At 37.4% G+C, this 22,228-nt stretch overlaps 1 protein-coding gene across 1 annotated transcript in view; it reads right to left on the bottom strand.

Moving 5' to 3' along the window:
* Window positions 1-22,228, bottom strand: part of HMGCLL1 (3-hydroxy-3-methylglutaryl-CoA lyase like 1) — an 81,391-nt gene that overhangs the window by 50,217 nt on the left and 8,946 nt on the right. Inside the window, exons 2-4 of the mRNA XM_082047883.1 lie at window positions 6,162-6,239; window positions 5,079-5,186; window positions 322-417 (exon numbers count right to left, since the gene is read on the bottom strand). Of these exons, the coding sequence (XP_081904009.1) occupies window positions 322-417; window positions 5,079-5,186; window positions 6,162-6,239 (282 nt within the window). The remainder of the gene's footprint in view (window positions 1-321; window positions 418-5,078; window positions 5,187-6,161; window positions 6,240-22,228) is intronic.

Here is a 22,228-nt window from a genome sequence, read left to right as displayed (position 1 = left end):
CCAATAAGAAGACACTCTTCAGAAACTTTTCTAGGGCTCACAAGTCAAACGTGAAGGAACTGTCTTTATACACAAGCATCATTTACAGGAACTTGCAAAGACTGTTTGATTAATACTTCCATTAAACTATGACTATATAGAGCTTAACATCACTGTGAATTTGCCCATTTTTCACAATGACAACTGAAAGTTTTTAATTTAAAAAACTATCTTAGTTCTAACAGAGTAGGTTATATGATGTTAAATAGTTTATGGTACTGTACTGAAAGAGTCTGAAACATGAAAGAGGTAATTGTGGACATCTTCTCTGAAGGAACTTACAGCAGAATGAAAACCTCGAAGATTAGGCGTGAGAACAGGATATTGGACTCCAGGATGCCGCTCAATGCCCCTCATTACTTCTTTGTGATCTGCCATCTAAAATATATGAATAATTTGTATTGATCAGCAGTTATTTTCTGATTTTATATAGCTAAGCAGGAACTAGCTTAGACTATGGTTTTCCCTTCATTAGGTACACAGTTCATATAAAAAGCAGAACAACAAAGGGGTTGAACTGATGTTGTACAAACACTCTTTTCTTTTATTTCTTCACTTTTGAGTATTTGAGTAGCAAGCTTTCCAGTCCTATATGAATATAGAATTGCAACTAAGATTTGTATGGTGTTTAGTTTTGTGTGTATCTGTAAAAACATAATTTGTATCACAAATTGATAAAATTGTGATCATACTGATCATCAACTGTTATTGCAACTTTAAACTTAATTCAGTGGTCTCAATAAGTAGAATTAACAGAATAACTGACATTTTAAAACCATCCAAATCTCGAAAATTTCAGCATTCTGATAAATGTGACTTCACAATCTTAAGCATAAATGAATCTGCATTACTCAACACTGTAATCAGCATATTTGAAAAGACTAATCACAAGTCTATCCTTAAACAAACAGCAAAATCCAGTTCTCTGCATAATGTAACATTTTAATGTACTTAGAATTTTCTTCCAAAAGAAGAAAATAGTATTTTAGTACAGCAAAGGTCAAAGACCATAACTTTATTCAAGCATTTGTTTTCTGTAGTCTCCCCTCACAAAAGAAACTCTGCCTTTCCAGGATATTTTTACACTTCTCTCACTCAAGATTAAATATACCCCATGTACTAATCAAGAAGATGAATCAAAGACTTATTCACGTAATAACCTGTAGATTATTGAGACAAGCATATTTTCTTGAAAGAAGTGGAGGAAAAATGAATTTGTTTTTTAGTGGTATGCATGCCTGAAAACAATACAGTTACTAAAACATACTCCTCATATTTCATGTCTTACAGACTTTGAGTTTTAAAAAATGAGTATTGTATTTTAAATGGTTTTTAAATCAGGTCTCACAAAAGCAAATCTTCCAAGCAAACAATATTCAATTGGATTTCTGATCCTTTCTACACGGATAATAGGTCATCTGAGGAGCAGCGTATGAAAAGATATATGAACTACAAAGCTTTCACTACTCCTTATTTTCAACAGATACTTTATTGATAGTTTGCAGTACCATAATTCTAAATACGTGATATTAAATTATACCAGATAATTAAGTGACAATACTACTGGCAACTTGGAATCTTCCTGTTACTGGTTTCCTACTACAAAAATGAATGGATTAAAAATATCAGAAAAATGCATGTATGCCTCCTCAAATGTAAACTGAATATGTATCTGTAAGGAAGTGGATACATGGTGTGAAAAGTGTCTTATAGCCAGACCAAACTCATTTCTTACCAGAAAACACGTGATGGCACAAAGCAAATTTTTCAAATTGCTTCTACATAAATTAAATCAATGTGACCACCTAACATATCTGATAACCTCACAAAAACCCATTTGGTAATGCCTTGGTTTCTTAAGAACAATTTTTAATTCCCTAACTTAATATAAATAGTATCTACACTTCTCAGGGCAAGGAAGAATATTTGAAATCATATGATTAAATAAACAGCAAATGCGGAACTAATTCCATTCATTGAAATTATATCCTGACTTAAAATATACCAGAAAATCAAAATGACACCTTTTAAACCAGTATAAAGCTGCAAGATCCAAACAATATTATATGTATTACATTTGTCCCATTACTATTTTTCCTGTAAGTAAAATCCCATTTTAACACATACTGCATGCTGTGAGATTTTAAATTGTAATAAAATATTTCTTTTCCAAATTTCTTTAAAAGTAAGCTTTCTAATGGTAGGTATTTATAATTTTTGGCTGTTTAGGTTATAGGTGTGGGATCCTGTTTTATATGGCACCTCACTACTGTGGAACTTTCTCTTTCAGCTTTTACAGTAAAAAAATATCTGCCAAAAAAAACAGTGGATGGGAAACCATAAAAGAGCTTTAAAATACTAAAAAAAGAAATAAGTGAATGAGTGATCTAAACATAACTGTGAATTCTATTCCCATGACCTATGAAAAGAGAAAGGACTAAAGAAAAGACAAAGTCAAGACTGCACTCCTTATCAAAACAACACAATCTTATCTTACAAGTAAAAAAAAAAAAATAAAATAAACAACTTAAGCCATTAAAATAAAGTATTCAGACATGAATTTAAGATAAGAAAGGATTGTTCATTTTCTTCAAAACTGAGAAACCTGTGCTAAATTTGGTATCCCTAATGGATTACAGGAAAAGGAAATAACTAAGCAAGAAAGGAAGAAATCCACCTTTGCTGTAGACTTTTCCTTCTAATGTTTAAAAACCTACATTATTCTCTGTTGCTGTTACTGTCAAAGTTTAATGGCATTTGGAAAAACTTAGCCTAGTCACTTTTAATGGACACAATATCATTGCCCCTGCATTGACACCAAAGAAATTCTGCATTCTCGCTGTTCTCTTCCCCTTTCTCGTTATCCTTCCTTTAGACCTTCCCTGGTGATCCCCAAAACACTGAAATAAATCAAAGGAGTCCCTCAGAGTGCTGTTAAATTTGTTCTGCTAACTCATGAATAAGAAAAAGTGTGATCATACTACATTATTCTCACAGGAAAGCCTGGAATACAGTCCAGGCCCAGGATGTATTCTCAGTTTAAGATAGACAAATTTTATATATATTTTGACAGAAGATGTGAAACAAACAATGTTAAAAAATGGAAGTATTTTCTCAAATGAACTAATTCCGTGTTTTACTTTGTAAATAACTTGTGTGGTCCTTATTAAACATGTAAGTACTAAAATGCTTCTGTGCAAACAAGTGCGTAATTTCTTGAAAATTAGTTTAAATTATATAGAAGAGTATTTCCTTACACACAACCCCCAGATCTGGGGGAGTCTGCTCCCCCTGTTTGGTGCTAGGGAGCACTCCTGAGATGTTTACCCAGTTTGCACTAGCCCTGTGCATGTAGGTTTTTCTGCCCTGATTATAGGTCTCTGAACTGGAAGACTTCCACAATAAGTCTCCTTCATTCCCCAGAAATCAGCTCCACTGCTGTTCATCTGGATACTCAAACTCAGTACTTTGCATCCCGACTACTTCATATAGAATCATAGAACCATTTTGGTTAGAAAAGACCTTTAAGATCATTGAGTCGAATCATTAACCTAACACCACTAAACCATGGCCCTAAGAACCTCAACTACACATCTTCCAAATCCCTCCAGGTATGGTGACTCCACCACTTCCCTGGGCAGCCTGTTCCAATGTCTGACAACCCTTTCCATGAAGAAATTTTTGCTAATATCCAATCTAAACCTCTTCTGGTGCAACTTGAGGCCATTTACTCTTTTCCTATCACTTGCTACTTTACAGAAGAGACCAACACCCACTTGGCTACAACCTCCATTCAGGTAGTTGTAGACAGCGATAAGGTCTCCCCTCAGCCTCTTTTTCTCCAGGCTAAACAACCCCAGTTCCCTCAAATGCTCCTCTTTAGACATTTCACCAGCTCCATTCTCAAATCTTCATCATTAGTTCTACACTCAGCATCCTGTATCCCAGTTGCCCTTTACTCATGGTGTTGATCCATCATCCCCACACCTCTTATCCCTATTCAGCATCCCATGACTAGTTCTCTTACTTCCTATTTACTGCTGTCCCTTGCACATACACACACACACAAATTCCTACTCTTGTGCTGCAAGGGGCAAATTTGGAATCATCTGCTAAATTATTTATGTTTGGAGAGCAATGACAACATTTTAGATTTCTCACACCCTAAGTAGTAATCATGGCAAACTGTACTCCTAGCATCCCTGTTGATCAGGGCCTGGAGTGCTCCTCTCCAAAGTGTTCAGCTGCTTGCACTCACAGCCAGTTCATTAATAAGAAGACAGAAACCTGAGAAGCCCCAATCAGCCTTGGAGCTCACTAATAAAAGCTGGAAAGTGGATCAGCACAGTCACCCCAAATCAGCTCTGTAAAGAAGTCCTAACGTCACCTACTCTCCCTTTGCACTCAACCTCACAGCAGAAGTTGATTCACAGCAACTTTGAAGCTGAGATACTCTCATGCTTCCTCCCTGACTGAGAAATGGTGCAGCTGGACAGAAGTCAAGCTGGTGCTTGGCCATGGACCTTACTGACTGGATCCTGACTATATCTCCCAGACTTGAATTCCTGGCTTAACCTGGGACCTGCCACATCACTGCAGACTCTCCTGAGTATGAGTGCTCTTGTCTGCCCTGGTTACCCTCTGCTCTCATGGGCTATTGGACTGCCCTTTGGTCAACAAGGCTACAAACTCTGCTCCCCTTGTTATCAAGCTCAGCTTCCAGTTCACCTTCCCTTCAGGAGCAACCTGCTCTTGCTGCTGATGACTTAGGAATTAAACCAGCTTTCTGCACAGCTTGCCAGCTTTTCTTCAGTTTTGACCACTTTTTAATAATTATCCCAACTTCAGCTGACCTGAATAAAAGCATTAAACTTGAAAACTGAATAAATGGTGTCTGACAACAGCATCTGATTTTACAAACAAACATTATTTCTGTTTCCTTTTCTTGTATAATTATACAGGCTATATTACTGGAAAACTCCACTGCATGGAATGGCATTTAAATTGAAAGAGTTCTGAATTGTGATGATTTTACATACCTGAGGCACCCATTTGGATGAAACAAAACTGGTCACTTCTATTGCAGGCAGGCCTGTTTTGGAAAGCCGGTTGATTAACTCAATTTTGATGTCAGTTGGGACTATCACCTACGGACACGGAGACATACTACAGTAAAGTATTTCATGCAGTTAGAAATATTTGCTCAGTACATAATCAATACTTTTTATTTTAATAATGAACTATACTTATACATTACACCATAACTATACTGCTTACTGACAGTATGAAGCTACTGCATAAGGAAAGCACTAAGCAGTATACATGATCCTACTCCTTTTTGTCTACCACAAAAGAATGAGGAAGTACTTCCATGTAACTGGTTAAAGATCTGGTCTCACTAATTGTTGGTAACCAAACACCAACCTAGCAAAGCAGCAAAAAAGGAAATTATAACACAGAACACTCCGACTAGAGAAAAACGGGGGAAAAAAAAGCTCCCCAGCTGAGGCAGAATAATTCCATTCTGGTAATACTACTAACACCTTTGAAGTCAGTAACAACAATATATGCAAGCTTATTGTCCTGTTTGCAGAAAGAGGTGACTGTTTTGATACACGTACACAATTTTATGTAGTCTCTTTCGATCTTCTTCCACGCTTCTTAAACCCTTCAGGCAAATAGTGTTATCAAAAGAGTAATATTTTTTTCCATTCCTGTTCAGTGGGATGTATGACAAAACCTATTGTAGTATTGCTATCAAAGTAGTGCTTGTAGCACAAACACATATTGTGAAGATAGCCAGTGTTTCATGGCATTTAACAATTATGTCATGACAGGATGTTCTTGACTGACAAGGCAAACTCCAGAAAAAGCAATGATAGTTGAATAACAGAAAGGCTAGTCAACCAAGCATAGAAAGAAATTGTATGATTTAACATCTGGCTAAATAGTAATATACTTTTATTCTAATATACACAACAGTTATTAATATCAAAAGAAATAAATCTATTTGTAGTACAAAACAGAGGAAACAAGATTAGAAGGATGTACATGTCTTACACAATGAAAATAACACAGATATCCATGTCAAAACACATTAGAAAAAAAAAGCGAAAAATTACCTTTTCATTTTGTAATCCATCCCTTGGTCCAACTTCTACAATCTTTACGTACTCAGGCAGTCCAGATGCTTGAGACTCCTGAAATAAAAATCAATACTGAAACACAAAACAATGAAGGTCACCAAGATCACAGGTGATCATGGTACTGGGTATAAAGTCATATTGTTGACATTAAGTTTGCTCACAGCCTTCAGAAATCTGTGAGAACATGTTCAACACCTTGAGTTAGGGAATAAAAGCTAAAAGCAGAAGTTATCTGGATGCAAGTTCCACTGCTCCTTTGAGGCCACAAATGTTTATTATAAAAATGTACATAAAACCATAAATGAACATTGTGTTTTACAGAGTGAGAAATATTCACATTTCAAAAAGCTTCCCAGCGAACAATCCAGTCCTCCAAACTTCTGACTGTTCTCAATTTAACTGAACAGTTACTTCTTTGTAAAAGTTTGCAAGACTAGGCTGTAAATCTGAAAAGAACAGAGCAGTCAAGAAATGTTGAAGACATTATTAATGAAAGATGAAAGTAATTCCTCTGACTGAAGATGAAGGTTTTAAAGAAGGATTTAAAGGAGAACAAGGAAAGCCCTTGGTAGACAAGAAGATTTTTCCAGGTCTAAGAGCAGCTCTGGAAAGGCAGGAGGCTGATGGTGACAAGAGGGAAGGAAGGCAGCACTAAGGTCAAAGGGCTAAGGAGAGCATGGGGACTTGGAGAGGGAGAAAGGAGAAATATGAGCAGAAAAGCAGGTGAAGGGAAATGAAACTTCCTTTTTTATTGTTTAGCTGCTCTATTATTGAATCAAGTTGACAGGTGTGTCAGTTAACGTAGCCTGGGCCTTTAAGGCCTGAAACACTTCAGAGGAGTTGCTGAGACTGACCCCCAAAATCTGTCTTTAGAAGCACAACAAATGGCCAACCCGGGGCATGCTGCCCACGCCCAGAGGAGCAGACAGGAGGGATACAGGCAGCCTTGCCATGAGCTCTGGAGACACCCTATTTTCTGCATTTCACTGAACAGAAAACCCAACCCTGTGTCTCTGTTCCAGTGTTGAAAGCCTTTGCTGGGATTAGTGGGAGTCACCTATAGGACAGTTGCAGCCACCACCTCCCAGGAGAATTAAACACCCTGGGAAGGAACGGATGGCACCCTCTGCCCAGGGGGGCAGCCAGAAGTCACTTCTGCTCTGTGTAACTATGGCCACTAATTTCACATCATCCATAACCAGATGAAAAACCTGTTTTTCATCCCTCCCTGGCCAGCAGCATCAGGGTTGTTTCAACTGAATGGCCACTAATTTCTCCTCACGGTAACAGAAAATGAGCACTCCTACAGCACCTTTGGTTTCTTCCTGCATTCTTGGTGCTTGTGGATTAAAGTAAATTCTCTGCAGCAACAGCCACAATACTAGCCAAAATACAATAAAAAATATTTCAGAGCATTTACTGTGTATTTATCTGAGCCCAGTAAAAAGAATGGGAGACAGCTGTACAGTATCTATTTGATCATGTGGAACATCTGGTAAGTTAAAACTCTGTCAGGCTGTGCTAAGCCCACACTCGCTGACAGTATAAACCTACTTAAATGTGAAGGTAAAACCTTCACATCTGCTGCATATTTTTCCTATTTTTTAAGTTATTTCACAAATATGGCATCGCTTCAGCACTACAGGCATAAATCTGAGTTATTTCATGATTATCAGATCCTTCTTGTTACAAGACAAATGCCACAGCTGTGCTAGGAGTAAAGCTGTGACTGGGGAAAAGAAAAAAAAAAAAAAGAGGCTGAAATAGACTATGTGAACCAAAGTTTAATTTAGAGCATGAAAAATGTCCATAAAACCTTGGTGGCAAAAATGTTCCATTTCTAGGCCAAAGCCTGTAAATCCTATTCAGTTCCTACTGTGGTCAAACTTGTGCTGAAACCGAAGAGCTGTACCTGTCTTTACAGAGCAGCTCACACAGCTTGAGCACATGCAGTGGCCATTCACAGAGCCATCCAGGTGTTGTCTGCAGCCCTTGGATTTCGTAGGGGACAGAAGTTTGGAATGGACATTGCAAAAGGTATTCAGGTATTGATTTTCATTCTCCGTCTGTGTTATTAGAGTTCTATAATCTCTCTAAGCCACAGTCCAGGTCTCTCATGCGCTGATTTTCTCTAGAGCCTTCCTGTCCACTAGTCAGTCCCAACTCCAATTCAGTACTCTTGAAGACAGCACTGGGAACAGTGTACAGGGTGATTCTCACAAGGGCCATGCAGTGGACATTCAAGGCAGTACTGCAGACAAATCCTTACATTCTTCGAGCTGATGAACTAACAGCTTTGAGTAAACATCTTAGTTCTTAGTTCTTAGTTCAGAAGAGTCTTGCTTTGCATTGAATTTCATCTGGTTTCAACTATAGTACACTGATTGCTCCTGTCTTCAAGGTCACTCAGTTCCTTCTGTGTGGTATCCAGTGTGGTATGTGATAACATCTCCTGTCTTTCTGTCATCAGCAGATCTTACCACCTTGATACTTCCTGGTGAAAACATCTGGACTAACATGATTACCTTATTTTACCACAAAAATATAATACTAATTATTAATTAATAAACAATAATATATTAATATATTAATTAGTTATTAATATATTAATTGATTATTAAATAGCAATAGATTAAAAAAATATGTTAGTGCTATAGAAGAAACATATCTCTAAAAAAGACCTGAGGAACTCCCCCCAGTAATGTCTTTGGTCTAATAAATCCGCTTTCAACATTACCTCTTATTTTTCTCTCAGCCAGCTTCTTATTCATCTCACAAATCCTGTTCTGTTCATCCTTCTCTCCAACTTAACTAATAATTTCTCTCGTGCTGCATTCTTGAAGCTCAGATAACAAGCCAGTAAAAGGGAGGCAGAATACTTATGTTCAGGTCCCTGTGTACTATTTATGCATTTTACAGAGCATAATTACTGGGTAAAACTCAGAAACAAATCAGAAACTATACGAGTACATGTACCATTTTCTGCTAAGACTCCAGCATTCTTCCAAGTTGAAGCAGAGGAGGACAAAGGTACCTCTTCACCTTCAGGTCACCTGTCCTACGAATGAATACTTAGTAACTAACTGTTAGGACATTCTTCCTGGAAATTGAAGATATGTACTTGACAGTGTTCCTGGGAAGCAAAAAGAGATGCCTTGCTTTCTTGGGAAGTCTTCTGACCCCAGTGTCACACCTGCAGAATATTTGGACATCACTTGAAACAGAGCTGAGCAAGTCACTTGTGCTACCAGTCACATTCTGTGCCAGGCTCAATGCAATCTGCATTCATTAGGCAAGCTTTAAACCCACAGAACAGACTAAAGTCTTCAAGAACTTAATGCAGAGTTGAAACACTTCTCTGTTTACTACCTGGATGGCAGGACTTGGGCTTCCTGAACCGAGAGATCAATTCCCCAAACTCTAACTGGAGGGTTCCAAATGTGCACCATCCCCTTCAGTAAAAGGAAGGACCAACAATGAGACAAATTTAGAAAATTCTGACACCTTCAGTTATGACACTAAATGGCCTGCAGACAATAAATATTAAATAGAAAGATAAATAGAAATAAATTAAAAAACGAAAAATAGGTTTTTTTATCTTAAGATAATTAAAAAATGAACATTACATAAGTGTTTATATTAAACACTAAAAATGTCAGGTAAACCATTTTGTTTCAGAAAAAATATTTACTAACTTTTATTGTATGAGGTATTTTCATGTAATGAAGTATAGGTAATAGTTATGGCATGTATTTAGAACTGACTGCATGTTAAATTATATAGTGGTTCTGTTAAAAAGTAATGACTACTAATGTACAATGTTTGAAATATCAGAACAGAAATAGTTGACATAAAAGACTAAAAGCCTGGAAAATTTGGTTTTTTCCATGTATCAAGCCCTTCCAAGGGAGAACAAAAACCACATAAAACCACCAAAAAATGCCTCCCTGAAAACAGAATGCAGCCAAAAAATCTTTTTTCTTTTTTTTGATAGAGAAAGGAAAACCATACCATTCAGCTTGAGACAATGCCAAATTTCTGTATGGAAACATTTTCCTTGAGTTATAGATAGCTGAAAATTCAAGTTTATTATAGAAAATCCTCATAACCCTTAATTAGAGCAGTATAATCTTGTTACTATAACCATAAATGTAATCAAATTAAATAAACACACTTTTTAAAGCTCTGTCACTGTTTCAGGACTTCAGTAAAGCTACTGAGGTTCATTTCAGTAAAGGTGCTGAGGTTCATTCACCCTTCTGATTTTCAGTTCATGCAGCCTCTTCATACGGGCACTAATAGAACTGGCAAATATTACACAGAGCTGCTCAAAAACAACTGAAAGAACACAAAAGTAAGGAAGAAGAATCTGGAGGTTCAAGTCTTTTCAACCTTTTAACCAAGCAAAGATGAAGCTCTGCTTTCCTCTTCCACAAGGTGGTGTTCTGGCACAGAGGACAACTGAACAAAGGTAGGTGCATCTGTTACAAGGGAGAATTATTCAGGAGAGCAGTTTTAAACAAGGATCAGCAGGGAGGTGGCATCATAACTCCATACATATATCTGCAGTGACATGGACAACTGTCCAAAAACTGGGAGAAGGCTCTGAGCTAAATAATATGATTGCTGGAAGGAGAACAAAGAAAACAGTGGTCAACCTTCTGAGTACATAGATGTCTCTAAACTTTACAAGACACAGAGGAAATAAACACAAAGAAATTAAAATCTTAGAACATAATCAAATAATGATTGAAGTGGTATTGCGGAGAGCTGTTTATATAGTTCACACAACTGGAAGGCAGATATAAAACATATTAATTCCCAAGTTAACTAGGGGGAAAATGGAGAAGATTCAACTGTGAGATATAAATAATATACACAGATATTCAGAAAATAGTGGGATACACCTGGTGAATATCCCCCAGTAAAGATAAACTGAGCATTCATCCTAGAACTTCTGCCATATGCTGCTGACATGACCACAAGGAGAACAGTAGCCAGGAACAGGCCATGACTAGCGAAAAAAACACGATTCCTTGAGAAGCTTACATTCAGTAAATTGTTCTTATTATATCATTGCATATTCATGACATGAATGATAACATAGAAAGACCACAAACAAAGCAGTTGCAAGTGCTTTAGACAACAGGACGGGAATTCAGAATTCCGTTGACATACTAAAGAAATAAATATGATGCATTTCAATAAAAGCAATGCATAACACAACACTTAGGACTATCCTTATTGTATCTGATGCTGACTGACTAACTGAAATCATGCTTATTTCTCCATTTCAATAATTTGGATCACAAAAAAATATTTTTGTAAAATAGAAGATAGAGAGTATCTGATTAAACAGTTCTATAGAAAAGGACTGGGATAATGAAATGAATAACAAACTGAATATGAGTCAATAACATCATGCTCTCAAGAAAAAAATAGGTAAATCTAATCATAGGCTATAAACAGGGATGTCATAGCTAAAACAGTAGCTTGCCACTTAATGAGTAGAAATACTGTGTCTAGTTTTGGACTTCCTACTTCAAAAAAGATTTCAATCAACTGGAGATCATCCATAGGAGGGCAAAATATAAAATGCAAGTAAATAATTACAGAATTAAACCACTCAAATGCAGAATTAACTTATCTGGAATAAACCAAATAATCATTGAGGTCAGAAGGGACCTCTGGAAATCATCTAGTTCAACCATCCCTGCTCAGAGCAGGCTCAACTAAAGCAGGTTGCCAAGAGCCGTGTTCAGTTGGGTTTTGAGTATCTTCAAGGATGGAGACTCCTGGGCAATCTGTTCCAGTGTTGACCACCCTCACAGTAAAAAAAGACTTTTCTCATCTTTAAATGGAATCTATTGTACTTCAATTTGTGTCCATTGGCTCTTGTCCTGTCAGTGACTTTGTCTTCTTTATTCACCCCACTAGGTATTTGTACATACTGATAAGATCTCCCTGAGCCTTCTTTTCTCCAGGTTAAACACTATCAGCTCTCTCAGTTTCTCCTCATATGACAGATGCTCCAATTCACTAAGCATCTTGCTGGATCCAATCCAATCTACGTTTCTTTATTCTGGGGATTAAACTTACAGGTATTACTTTAGTCCACCTCTTCATATTGAATTTGAATGTGCTTACAACTTTTATTAGAGGGTTTGTGTGAGCTCATGAGAGAGTGGTGATTTACATATGTCAGGAGATTATCTGAAGTGACTGAGAATTCACTGTAGGGATTTCTATTGTAAAGTAATAGATCTAATATTTCTACTGTCATTTCCACTAATTATTAAATTCTAATATAATCTGCTGGTGCACTTATTACATTGTTGCAGGGCTGTTTACAATAAAATACAAGTCATTCATATGAAAACAGAAGATATACGATTTTAAAAACAGAGGAATTCAATGAAACTAGAAATGATTATGCTGCTGGAATGGTCAGTTGTTTGATCTAATCCTTACAAAGAGGATTTTAATGCTAAAGACAAAGGTCATAAAGTACAAATAATATTAACTAACAAATAAAAACTATAACTTTAATTTATAAATTAGAAATAATTATTTAGTAAAAATAATTTTATCTCGTAAGCAACATTCTGATGAATTGACAGTTCAAAAGGTAACAAATGACATTAACAGGGAAAGCTCCAGAAATTGTAAATAGTGTTGCTGTGTTAAGAATAATATTCTTAACAAAACCAGAAAGTTCAAGTCACACTCTTAACTACACTATCCGTGGACATACAGATAGAGATTTTTAAAAGTAAACCACCACATATATATTACTATTCCTTTTGGAAATTCTTTAGAATAGCTTTAAAAATAGCTACAGAGGATGAGGTTTAAGCAGGGTATTCAGCTCAAGGTTAAGAAACCTCAGCTCATTCCTGCTGTCTAACCATATGGACCTGGAGTTATTCAGGATGACAAGAGTTCTGGCCTCCAAATTCTGCTCAAAAATAGCATGGGTCCCACTTCACTCAGTTATTGCATGTCTCATTTCAAAACAGTCAAGATCTCGATCCACTGCATGGCATCTTAAACAGTGCTAGCCACATCTGTTAGGCAACTGAACTGAGCTTCTAAATGGTTGCCCCCCATGCAAGTGTCTAAAGACACACTGGATGTCTAAATACCTGTTGTAGCTCAAAGAGCTGTATTTAATATGGTTGATGGAGATAAAGAATAATTCAGGTCATCCTAAGGTTCACACCTAGTGGCTGATCTCAGTCACCAGGTTTGTATAACTGCTTTGGGACTGAATGCCACTACAGAAGGAAATAGGTTTCTTGTACGTTTTACAATGTACAGGATACGTTTACCCCCATACAGATGTGTTATATATCCTAGTTGTTTCAAATGGCACTAGGCATTAGGCAACTGAGTCCTGTCCTAGGTCTACACTGGCCATCATAGGAACTTCAGCTGCTGTAGATACCTACTTACGTCTTAATTCAGATGTCTTAATCCCAAGCAGAGGCCTGCCTCAAATGAGCTATATGTTATCTAATGACATATCAAGAGAAATCAGAGGAACTTCTTTTGAGTTCCTCCAAGAGTTCTAAAGGTGATATACTATTTTCATCATTCTAAATTAAGTTTTCACCCTTCCTTGATAACATGATTCCCAATCGATCTGGCTGCCATGTTTCATCTTTGACTCTAAACTCTTCCTCACTGAAAAACTCAAATACAGATAAATACATAGGAAAGAGGAAGTAATGTTACCGGTTGTAGCAGATCATTTCAATCCAGAATATACCCTCAGCAACTGATACCTTGCATATCAATAATTTTCCAGGTATATCAAAGGCAACATGTAACACATGGGTATTTAGTCAGCATCAGTCCAATGAAGAGGATTCTAATTCCTGTTTCAGAGTATCTCTTCGGAGCAACTGGCATGATTTCTATTGCTCTGCCCAAGCTACACACTAGAAGCAATTCAGATAAACTGAATTCTTGCATCCTGTTTTCCCTTAACTCCTCTCTAAACAGAGCATTCACATTGATCCATACCTTGACTGACTTTACAGTTTGATCTCAGATCTCTTTTATTACCATGGACCTGCCTGATGGTCACTGGGCTGTGTGGCCAACCCTGATTACCATCGCTGGACCAAATCCTGACCCTGACTCACTGACCTGTACTCCCGCTCTAACCTTGAACGTCCCTTATCACCACCAACTTGCCCGATGATCTGGACTCTTGCTTGAAGCCAGCTACCATCTCTAGGCCTCCGCTGCTTGCCTCACTTAGCTACTGAGGGACTGGGCCCTGGCTGTGCCCTGCCAGCCCACTTACCACCATCAGTACCCCTTCCGTAGGGAGCTGCTGGTCCTCACTGCTCCCTGACACCTGATCAGACAGAAATTTCTTATTACAGGGTTCACTGCAATATCTGATCCTTTCTCCCTGACATCCAGTTCAGCTACAAACTCCTTTGAGCATTTCTTTACCCCAAGTCATACATGATGGGAGTAAAATGCAGCCTATTTCTCCCTCTCTTTGCCACTGTCTACCCGTTGTACCTAAAAAGAAAGTGTAGTAGTTCTTAACGGCTAACACTGTAAGTAGAAGCTTTATTGATGGAGGCCAGCAATATCACATGCTCCAGATTAGAGCAGCAGCAGTCATAAGCTATGTCTGAAAGTTACTGGTTTGTACATTAACCCTTTCTGATCCTGCTACACTATCTCCGTACCCAGTGGAGGCTACAGCTATCAGATGCTGTGAGAGTCATCCCAAAGAATAACATCTTTCTCAAGCAACAAGCAAGGGTTTGACAAAAAAAAAATACACCAAAATCCAACTAACAGTAAAAGAGCTCTTTCTGATATGCAAATACAACTACATTCATAAGAGAGAAAACTAAGGCATGATATGTAATTGTGCCAAATCATTTACTGCACAGAGAATCACGGGAGGGCACTAAGTGTGCAAACCAATTTCACAGTAGTGGATCTCCCAGGTCTTGGAAAAATGTAACAAGATGTGAAATAAGCAAATGAAATAAGCAACTCCTTTCGATATGAAAGCACTTTTCTTTCAGGCCAAACATAAACCAGCACATTTTCCAAAAGAGCTAGAGAGTTAATAAATCAATATAATCTCTGTCTGCAGGAGTTAACAGAGGGAATAAGAGAAGAAATTCATCACTTCTCAGACTATTTTCCTTTGTACTAGGTCAGAAGAGGTCAATGCTCACATACTTTGTGTGAAACACCTGCTGAATATTGTTTTCTATGATGTGGAGTTTACCCTTTCACTTACAGTGGATGTGCTTAGCCACTCAGAGATGCAAACAAAACCTGCAGCTCCCTCCAACATACAATTTGCCTTGTATAACCAATTCAAGTGAATTCAGCTTGAACTATGAATACACATACACTGAAAGCCTGGCTTTTCCCATTTTGTTTAATTGAGAGGGTAGTTATATATTTGAATACTGTTTGGAGGTTCCTACTTTCATTTCTATCTTAAAAGCACAAGAGTAAGCTCTAATAATTTATTAATACATTTTTAAGTACATGGAAGGATTAAAGTTGTTTTCTGTTGTACCTTTCATATCACATCAAAGACTAAATCGACATTCACTCTTGGACTACTCACTTTCCCCTTTCGTGAGGAAGCACTGAGCTCAGAAGAAAGAAACAGGCTTAAAGATTCCTCATTGTTATTTTTTCATACTGTGCATTTGGAATGCATTCTGAAACTACCACTCTTAGTCAAACAAATTACATGGGTTACCATATTGATCTTGCAGCAATACTACCCTGTATTTCTTTATGACCTTCTCAGTTATTCATAAACTAGATTTTCTTCTTGATCTCTCCACTATTTGAAGAGAACACAGAATGTAACAGTATTTCTTCCAAGACTGAAGAGCTACACAGAACTACTACACTGAGCACATTTTTCCCACCAGCAGCACATAAACTCATTAATTGCCAGCCTATATTCTTTAGCTTCAGTTCTGATTAAGTCCTTGCTTTGTAACTGTTCGTATACTGCTTTCAACTTCCAAAACTGTGCAAAGTGCAAGTACAGTGAAATGACAGAACACAACTTAACTGGTGGTTTTATCTCATGTACACAGTAAAGGCTATGCTGGACAGAAAAAGAATAGAAGCTATATTTCTCACTTCACACAATGATAAAGAGTGAAATCTATTAAGACCATGTATTCAAAATGTAAACATTCATGAAGACACATAATATCATTATTACCTAAAATACAATTACCTGTATTATTTCAAGCATTAGAAATAAATATTTAGGGGAAATATAGGCATAAAATATCAATATTCTAGATTATTAATTTACATATTTTATTGGTTTTGAATCTTATTGTTCTTCAAATATTTTGATATCTCAATTTAAACAAAGCTAGTGAAAGTATACTGGAAAATACATATAAAAATGATTATGACGTGAAGACAGCTACAGACTCCCAGAAGACTTTCCCTTTAGTAAGCACAGGTAACAAATATAAACACTTGGACTGCATAAAGTTACTCATTTTAAATTGTGATCATCAATATCATGACAGTTCATGCTACTTTCTAAGGATACTGCCAAGGATAACAACTTACGTCAGTAGAGAGTCACACAAACATTTCTGGTGGTCATGACTTAAAATTTGCCAAATGCAAGCTCCAGTGGATCAAAAAAATCCACAGGCAGACGCAGGCTACTGATACTTCTGTTCTGACAGACCTGTAGAAAGGAAGTCTCAAGAACTGGTGACTGAATGTCTGAGAGAAGGAGCAGGTAGTTCTAAGAGCAACTGCAAATCATATCCAATTCTCTGCCACTATGTTGGATGCTCTGAAAAAACATAGTAGTGTTACAGGACAAATACTGAGAACTCAAGAATAAAATCAAGCCTGATGACTGTTCACAATCTTTGAAAACAAAGAAATCCCTTATTTAATATTCATTACTGTATTTTACATAAAATCATTCACAACCTGACAGAATGGACCGAATCTGTCAGATAAGTCTCCTGGATGAGTTCAAACTTTCTGAATTGTCACTGATGACTTGCCATTTTCTAAAAAACACTTGTTGCTGTTTTCAACAAATGTAAAGCATGTGGAATTGCAGAGGTTTGAGTACAAGTGTCAATTACAGCTAACAGTTCATGCAACCTAAAAGCAGACAGATGTGCTGTAGTCACAGATAATTTTGGGTGACTTGCAAAATAATGATGAAGAGAATGTTTGACTAGAGTCAGGTGGTAGCAGAGGCATAGACAACCACAGTTATATTTGTGTTACAATGGAATCATTAATAATAAATGGTACTAGAGGCCTCTGTTGTTTGTAAGAGGCCAACACAGCCAGTCACTTCAGCAAAAATTAAAAATGTATTTTCAGGACATGGTGTATGCATTACTTTTTGCTATTTCCCTAAATGCTTCCCTTGGCTAACAAGCAGCATTTCTCCATTAACCAAGTTGATTTGCAGCCAACTTACTTTCATCCATATCCTTATCTTGGTCAAAGCCTGGAAAAGCAATTATACTCTGCCATCTGGGCTGGATGAAAAGGATACAGAGAACTGAGATCAACAGCATACTGATGACACTGGAGCCAAAACCTCCCACACTTTCCTTTGCTATTATTTATGGTAATAGTATTATGGTGTGTATGGTGTTTTACAGGCAAGACTGAAGACAAAATTCCAGAAGGCAGAGAGAGTGGTGTTTTTCCACACACATTGAAAAAGCAGAGACATGATCATCCTTACAAGACCAACATGTGAAAGTAATTTGTGCTTTATAATGCTTTGGGATATCAATGGGGGGAAAAACGAATACATTGACAAGCCAGCCCATCTACCCTATCAGATAAGTCTCTAAATACCTCATTGTCAGTGAAAGTGAGTTATGCATAGATCTTGAAGAATGCAAGTTCTTAAGTTGGAAGTAAATCAACTATTCTCAATTATTATTGTCATCAAAATCACCTTCTGTGTCCAAAGGCAGGGCCTAAAAGATCAAGGAAATCTTTAATTCAAGTACAGCTGGCCCAGCACTATGTTTTCCATAGCGCTCTTCCCAAAAGACACTTATAAAAATGACAGTAGTTTAATGGTTATTTATTTAGCCACTGTTGGCAACTCATCCTTCAGGAGAATTTAAAATTTATAAAGCTCTTTAGAAAAATAACATCTGCAAAGTGTTACCATAATAATTTCCCAATAGTAGGAAAGAAATTATGGTATCTTGAATGCTACACTATTCTTGATGTTATAAAAATGTTCCATTTTCACAATGCAATCAGTCAAATGTAAGCGCATTTAAAGAATATAATTTTCTGCACATTTAAATGATAATAATTAAGGCTAATGAAAATTTTCCTTCTACAAAATTCAGAAAAAAGACAAACACAATGCCTTATTTTTAAAATAAACATTTTAACAACATTATCAGCTTTCATGAGCCTATTAAAAAATACAAACATATAATGATATGTCACGGCTTCTCAAATGGTTGAATTTCCAATTTATTACATTAAATGCTAATGTAATAAGATTTTAACATGTTCTAATCATGCAAACCAGAAAACAGTGGAGTGGGAAAAGCAGAAGAAAATGGACTGTTACTGGAGAAATTATGGAAAAAGCAAAACTTAAATGGGATCATATCACTTCAGACAATTCGAGAAGGCACATGGAAAACAAGGAGATGACTGGAGACAGCCAACATGGCTTCACTAAGGGCAAATCATGCCTGACAAATTTGGTGGCCTTCTATAATGGGGTAACAGCACTGGTGGATAAGGGAAGAGCAAATGACATCATCTACCTGGACTTGTGCAAAGCATTTTATAGTGTCCCACACGACATCCTGGTCTCTAAATTGGAGAGACACGGATTTGACGGATCTACCACTCAGTGGATAAGGAATTGGCCGGATGGTCGCACTCACAGAATTGCGGTCAACAGCTTCATGTCCAAGTGGAGACCAGTGACGAATGGCATTCCTTAGGGATCACTACTGGGACCGGTACTGTTTAACATCTGTGTCAGTGACATGGTCAGTAGGATGAAGTGCACCTTCAGCAAGTTTGCTGATATCACCAAGCTGTGTGGTGGAGTTGATATGCTGGAGGGAAGGGTTGCCATCCAGAGGGACCTTGACAGGCTGGAGAGGTGGGCCTGTGCAAACCTTATGAAAATCAACAAGGCCAAGTGCATGGGCCTTGTGCACATCGGTTGAAGCGATCCCAAGCACAAACAAAGGATGGGTGTAGAATGGATTGAGAACAGCCCTGAATAGAAGGACTTGGGGGTGTTGGTTGACAAGAAGCTCAACATGACCCAGCAACGTGCATTAACAACCCAGAAAGTCAACTGTGTCCTGGGCTGCATCAAAAGAACCATGACCAGCAGGTCAAGGAAGGTGATTCTCCTCTCACTCTGCAGAGGTGCCACCAGCATCCAGCTCTGGGGCCCCCAACATAAGAAGGACATGGACCTGTTGGAGCAAGTTCAATGGAGGGCCACAAAGATGATCAGCGGGCTGGAGAATCTTTCCTATGGAGACAGGCTGAGAGAGCTGAGGTTGTTCAGCCTGGAGAAGAGACAGCTCTGAGGAGACCTTATAGCAGCCTTCCAGTACCCAAAAGCGGCCTACAGGAAAGCTGGAGAGGGACTTTTTACAATGTCTTGTAATGGCTTGAAACTGAAAGAGGGTAGATTTAAATTAGATATAAGGAAGAAATTCTTCACCATGAAGGATTGTTCTAAACTCTGATGACAGGCAATTATACTTGCGGACTAAATGGCAATCTAGCCATACCACTCACTAAGCTCAAAATGTCCTGGTATATTCTTAATGGCAGGATTGAATTGGACTTTAAAACACCTGAACTTAGGTGTCTACACATTTATGTCTACAGGTGTGCTAGGTATCCCAGTACATTCAATTTATATATTCACACACAATGTCTTAAGATTCCCTAAACACCCGTGCCTTTTTTGGCAGCTGGAGGCAAGGTAGGATATTATAGGGCATCTTAAAGAGCTTCAGCAATGAAAGATGGTCAGCTGAATCAAGCCATTTCACAGCATGGTCAGCAATGTCCAAAAGAAGCTGAGTACTGAGAGCACAAGTCTGACAGCTAATTACAGACACCTAGTGCCTTTGAGATGCATCCCACTTGACTTCCAGATAACATGCCAGAGGGCACAGGTCTCCCATAAATCCTTTTTGATGTCTACCAACCCTGTAAGCCATCTCAACTACTTTAGGGTGCCTTACATGGCACAAGATAATTGTGCTTAGGTAATTGATTCAAATTCTAATTATAAAAAAAAGAGCAAGGAGACAAGAGACAATTCTCCATCTCTAGTTGATTCCTCTCTGTATAGCCAACAGCCAGCTGGCTTAGGAGCTTAACTTTCTGTCTTCTTCATACTATTCAGGCAAAAGTGAGACAAGGCAGGGCCAAGGAACTTGTCTATCCTCTCCTCTTTCCCCAATAAATTCTTCATGTAAGCCGTTTCGCTTTATATGAAGCCAACATATAGTTTGATTCAAATTATGTTTCCATGCTTTTAAAAATTCAGCTGTGATCAGCTGTAGATTCTGTTAAATCTTTCTCCTAATCCCAGTGTTCCACATGATATACCTTCATCACTTACCTTGCTCTCCCATTTCTCACATACTAACACCTATATTTAATCTCATCTTAAGTACTCGCATTAAAAGTAAACCCTAAAGCCACATACAGTTCCTTTCCAGATGCTGCTGTTGAATTATTTCCCTATGGGTTTCACCTAACATTCCACCAACGTCCTCTGGCGCTTCAGTCCACACATCTTTTGCAGTCAAAGCCTTTAAACTTTTTTTTCCAAGAAACTCATAAACTAACACTTCTATTCCCATACAAAACAGCTAACATCTGTGGACAAAAAAACAGCCAAACAAAGAAGAAATGTCTACCCAGCACAGTTTTCTAACCAATGTACCTTTTAGCAGTTTTTGCATGCAATAAATCTGGGTTTGGTTGTGTTTTTTGCTGTTGTTGTTTTTTACCGTAAGAGCTGTTGAGAATCACTCTCACAAATACATTTAATCCAAATAACAAATTCAAATTTAATACAGCTGGAGTAACTTGCATTCCTTTACACCAAGCTATAAATTAAATCTCCATTTAACAAAGGAATTATCTAAAAATAATCAGCTACAATATTCTGAGAGTTAGTGTAATTTCCTTCTTATAACCTGAAGCACCTTTTTCATCTTTTTCAACATTAAAATTTTGTCCCAAACTATTATCAAAATCTGTGTCATCAACTATTATGTCTAACCCAGTAAAAGTCTGAAGTGTCATGAGCTGATTGCTTCCAACTCTAATATTTTAAGATTGAAAAGCAACCCTTAAAACTATCCCCAAAAGCATCTTCCTGAAATGTAAATCATGTCTTCTGATTACTTTGGAGTAAGAGATTGTTTAAAAGACCAGAGAGTCAAAAAAATAAAGTCTCTATCTGATTCATAATCTCATATCTAATAAACTATTATTCATTACAATTGATGTCACTATCAACATATCACAAAATAAAAACACTTTTACTTCCACTGCACTACTTAGTTTTACCATGTGTGCACCATTTTGACACTTCTGCTCCAAAAGGTCTGTACAAGTGCACATTAATACAGCAGTAATTAAATATTTCTCTTTTGCTGAAAAGCAAAAAAGCTGAATTAATTTTACTGGTATTTAGCACAGTATGAAAGCCTGATTTTGATCATGGAGTTACAGGTCTCATATTACATTCTTTTATCTCAGAAATTCCAGACCAGCCAATAAAGCAACTTTTCTCAGTTTCAATATCCTGATGAGTTTTTCTATGTGACAGAAGACGAATGGATTAGATAGCCAAGAGATCCTTTTCTTATAAATTTGTGTTTGATGGCTTTTTATTCCCATTCTTAAAATTAACATTTATCTGTTCAGTTTTTCTGAGGTTCAGTTAATTGATGAGCCTTACTGACCGCATAGTACTCCATTACACT

This window comes from Streptopelia decaocto, assembly GCF_964273445.1.
Source record: "Streptopelia decaocto genome assembly, chromosome: 3".
NCBI classification, from domain to species: domain Eukaryota; kingdom Metazoa; phylum Chordata; class Aves; order Columbiformes; family Columbidae; genus Streptopelia; species Streptopelia decaocto.
This window is presented reverse-complemented; position numbering and strand designations above follow the sequence as displayed.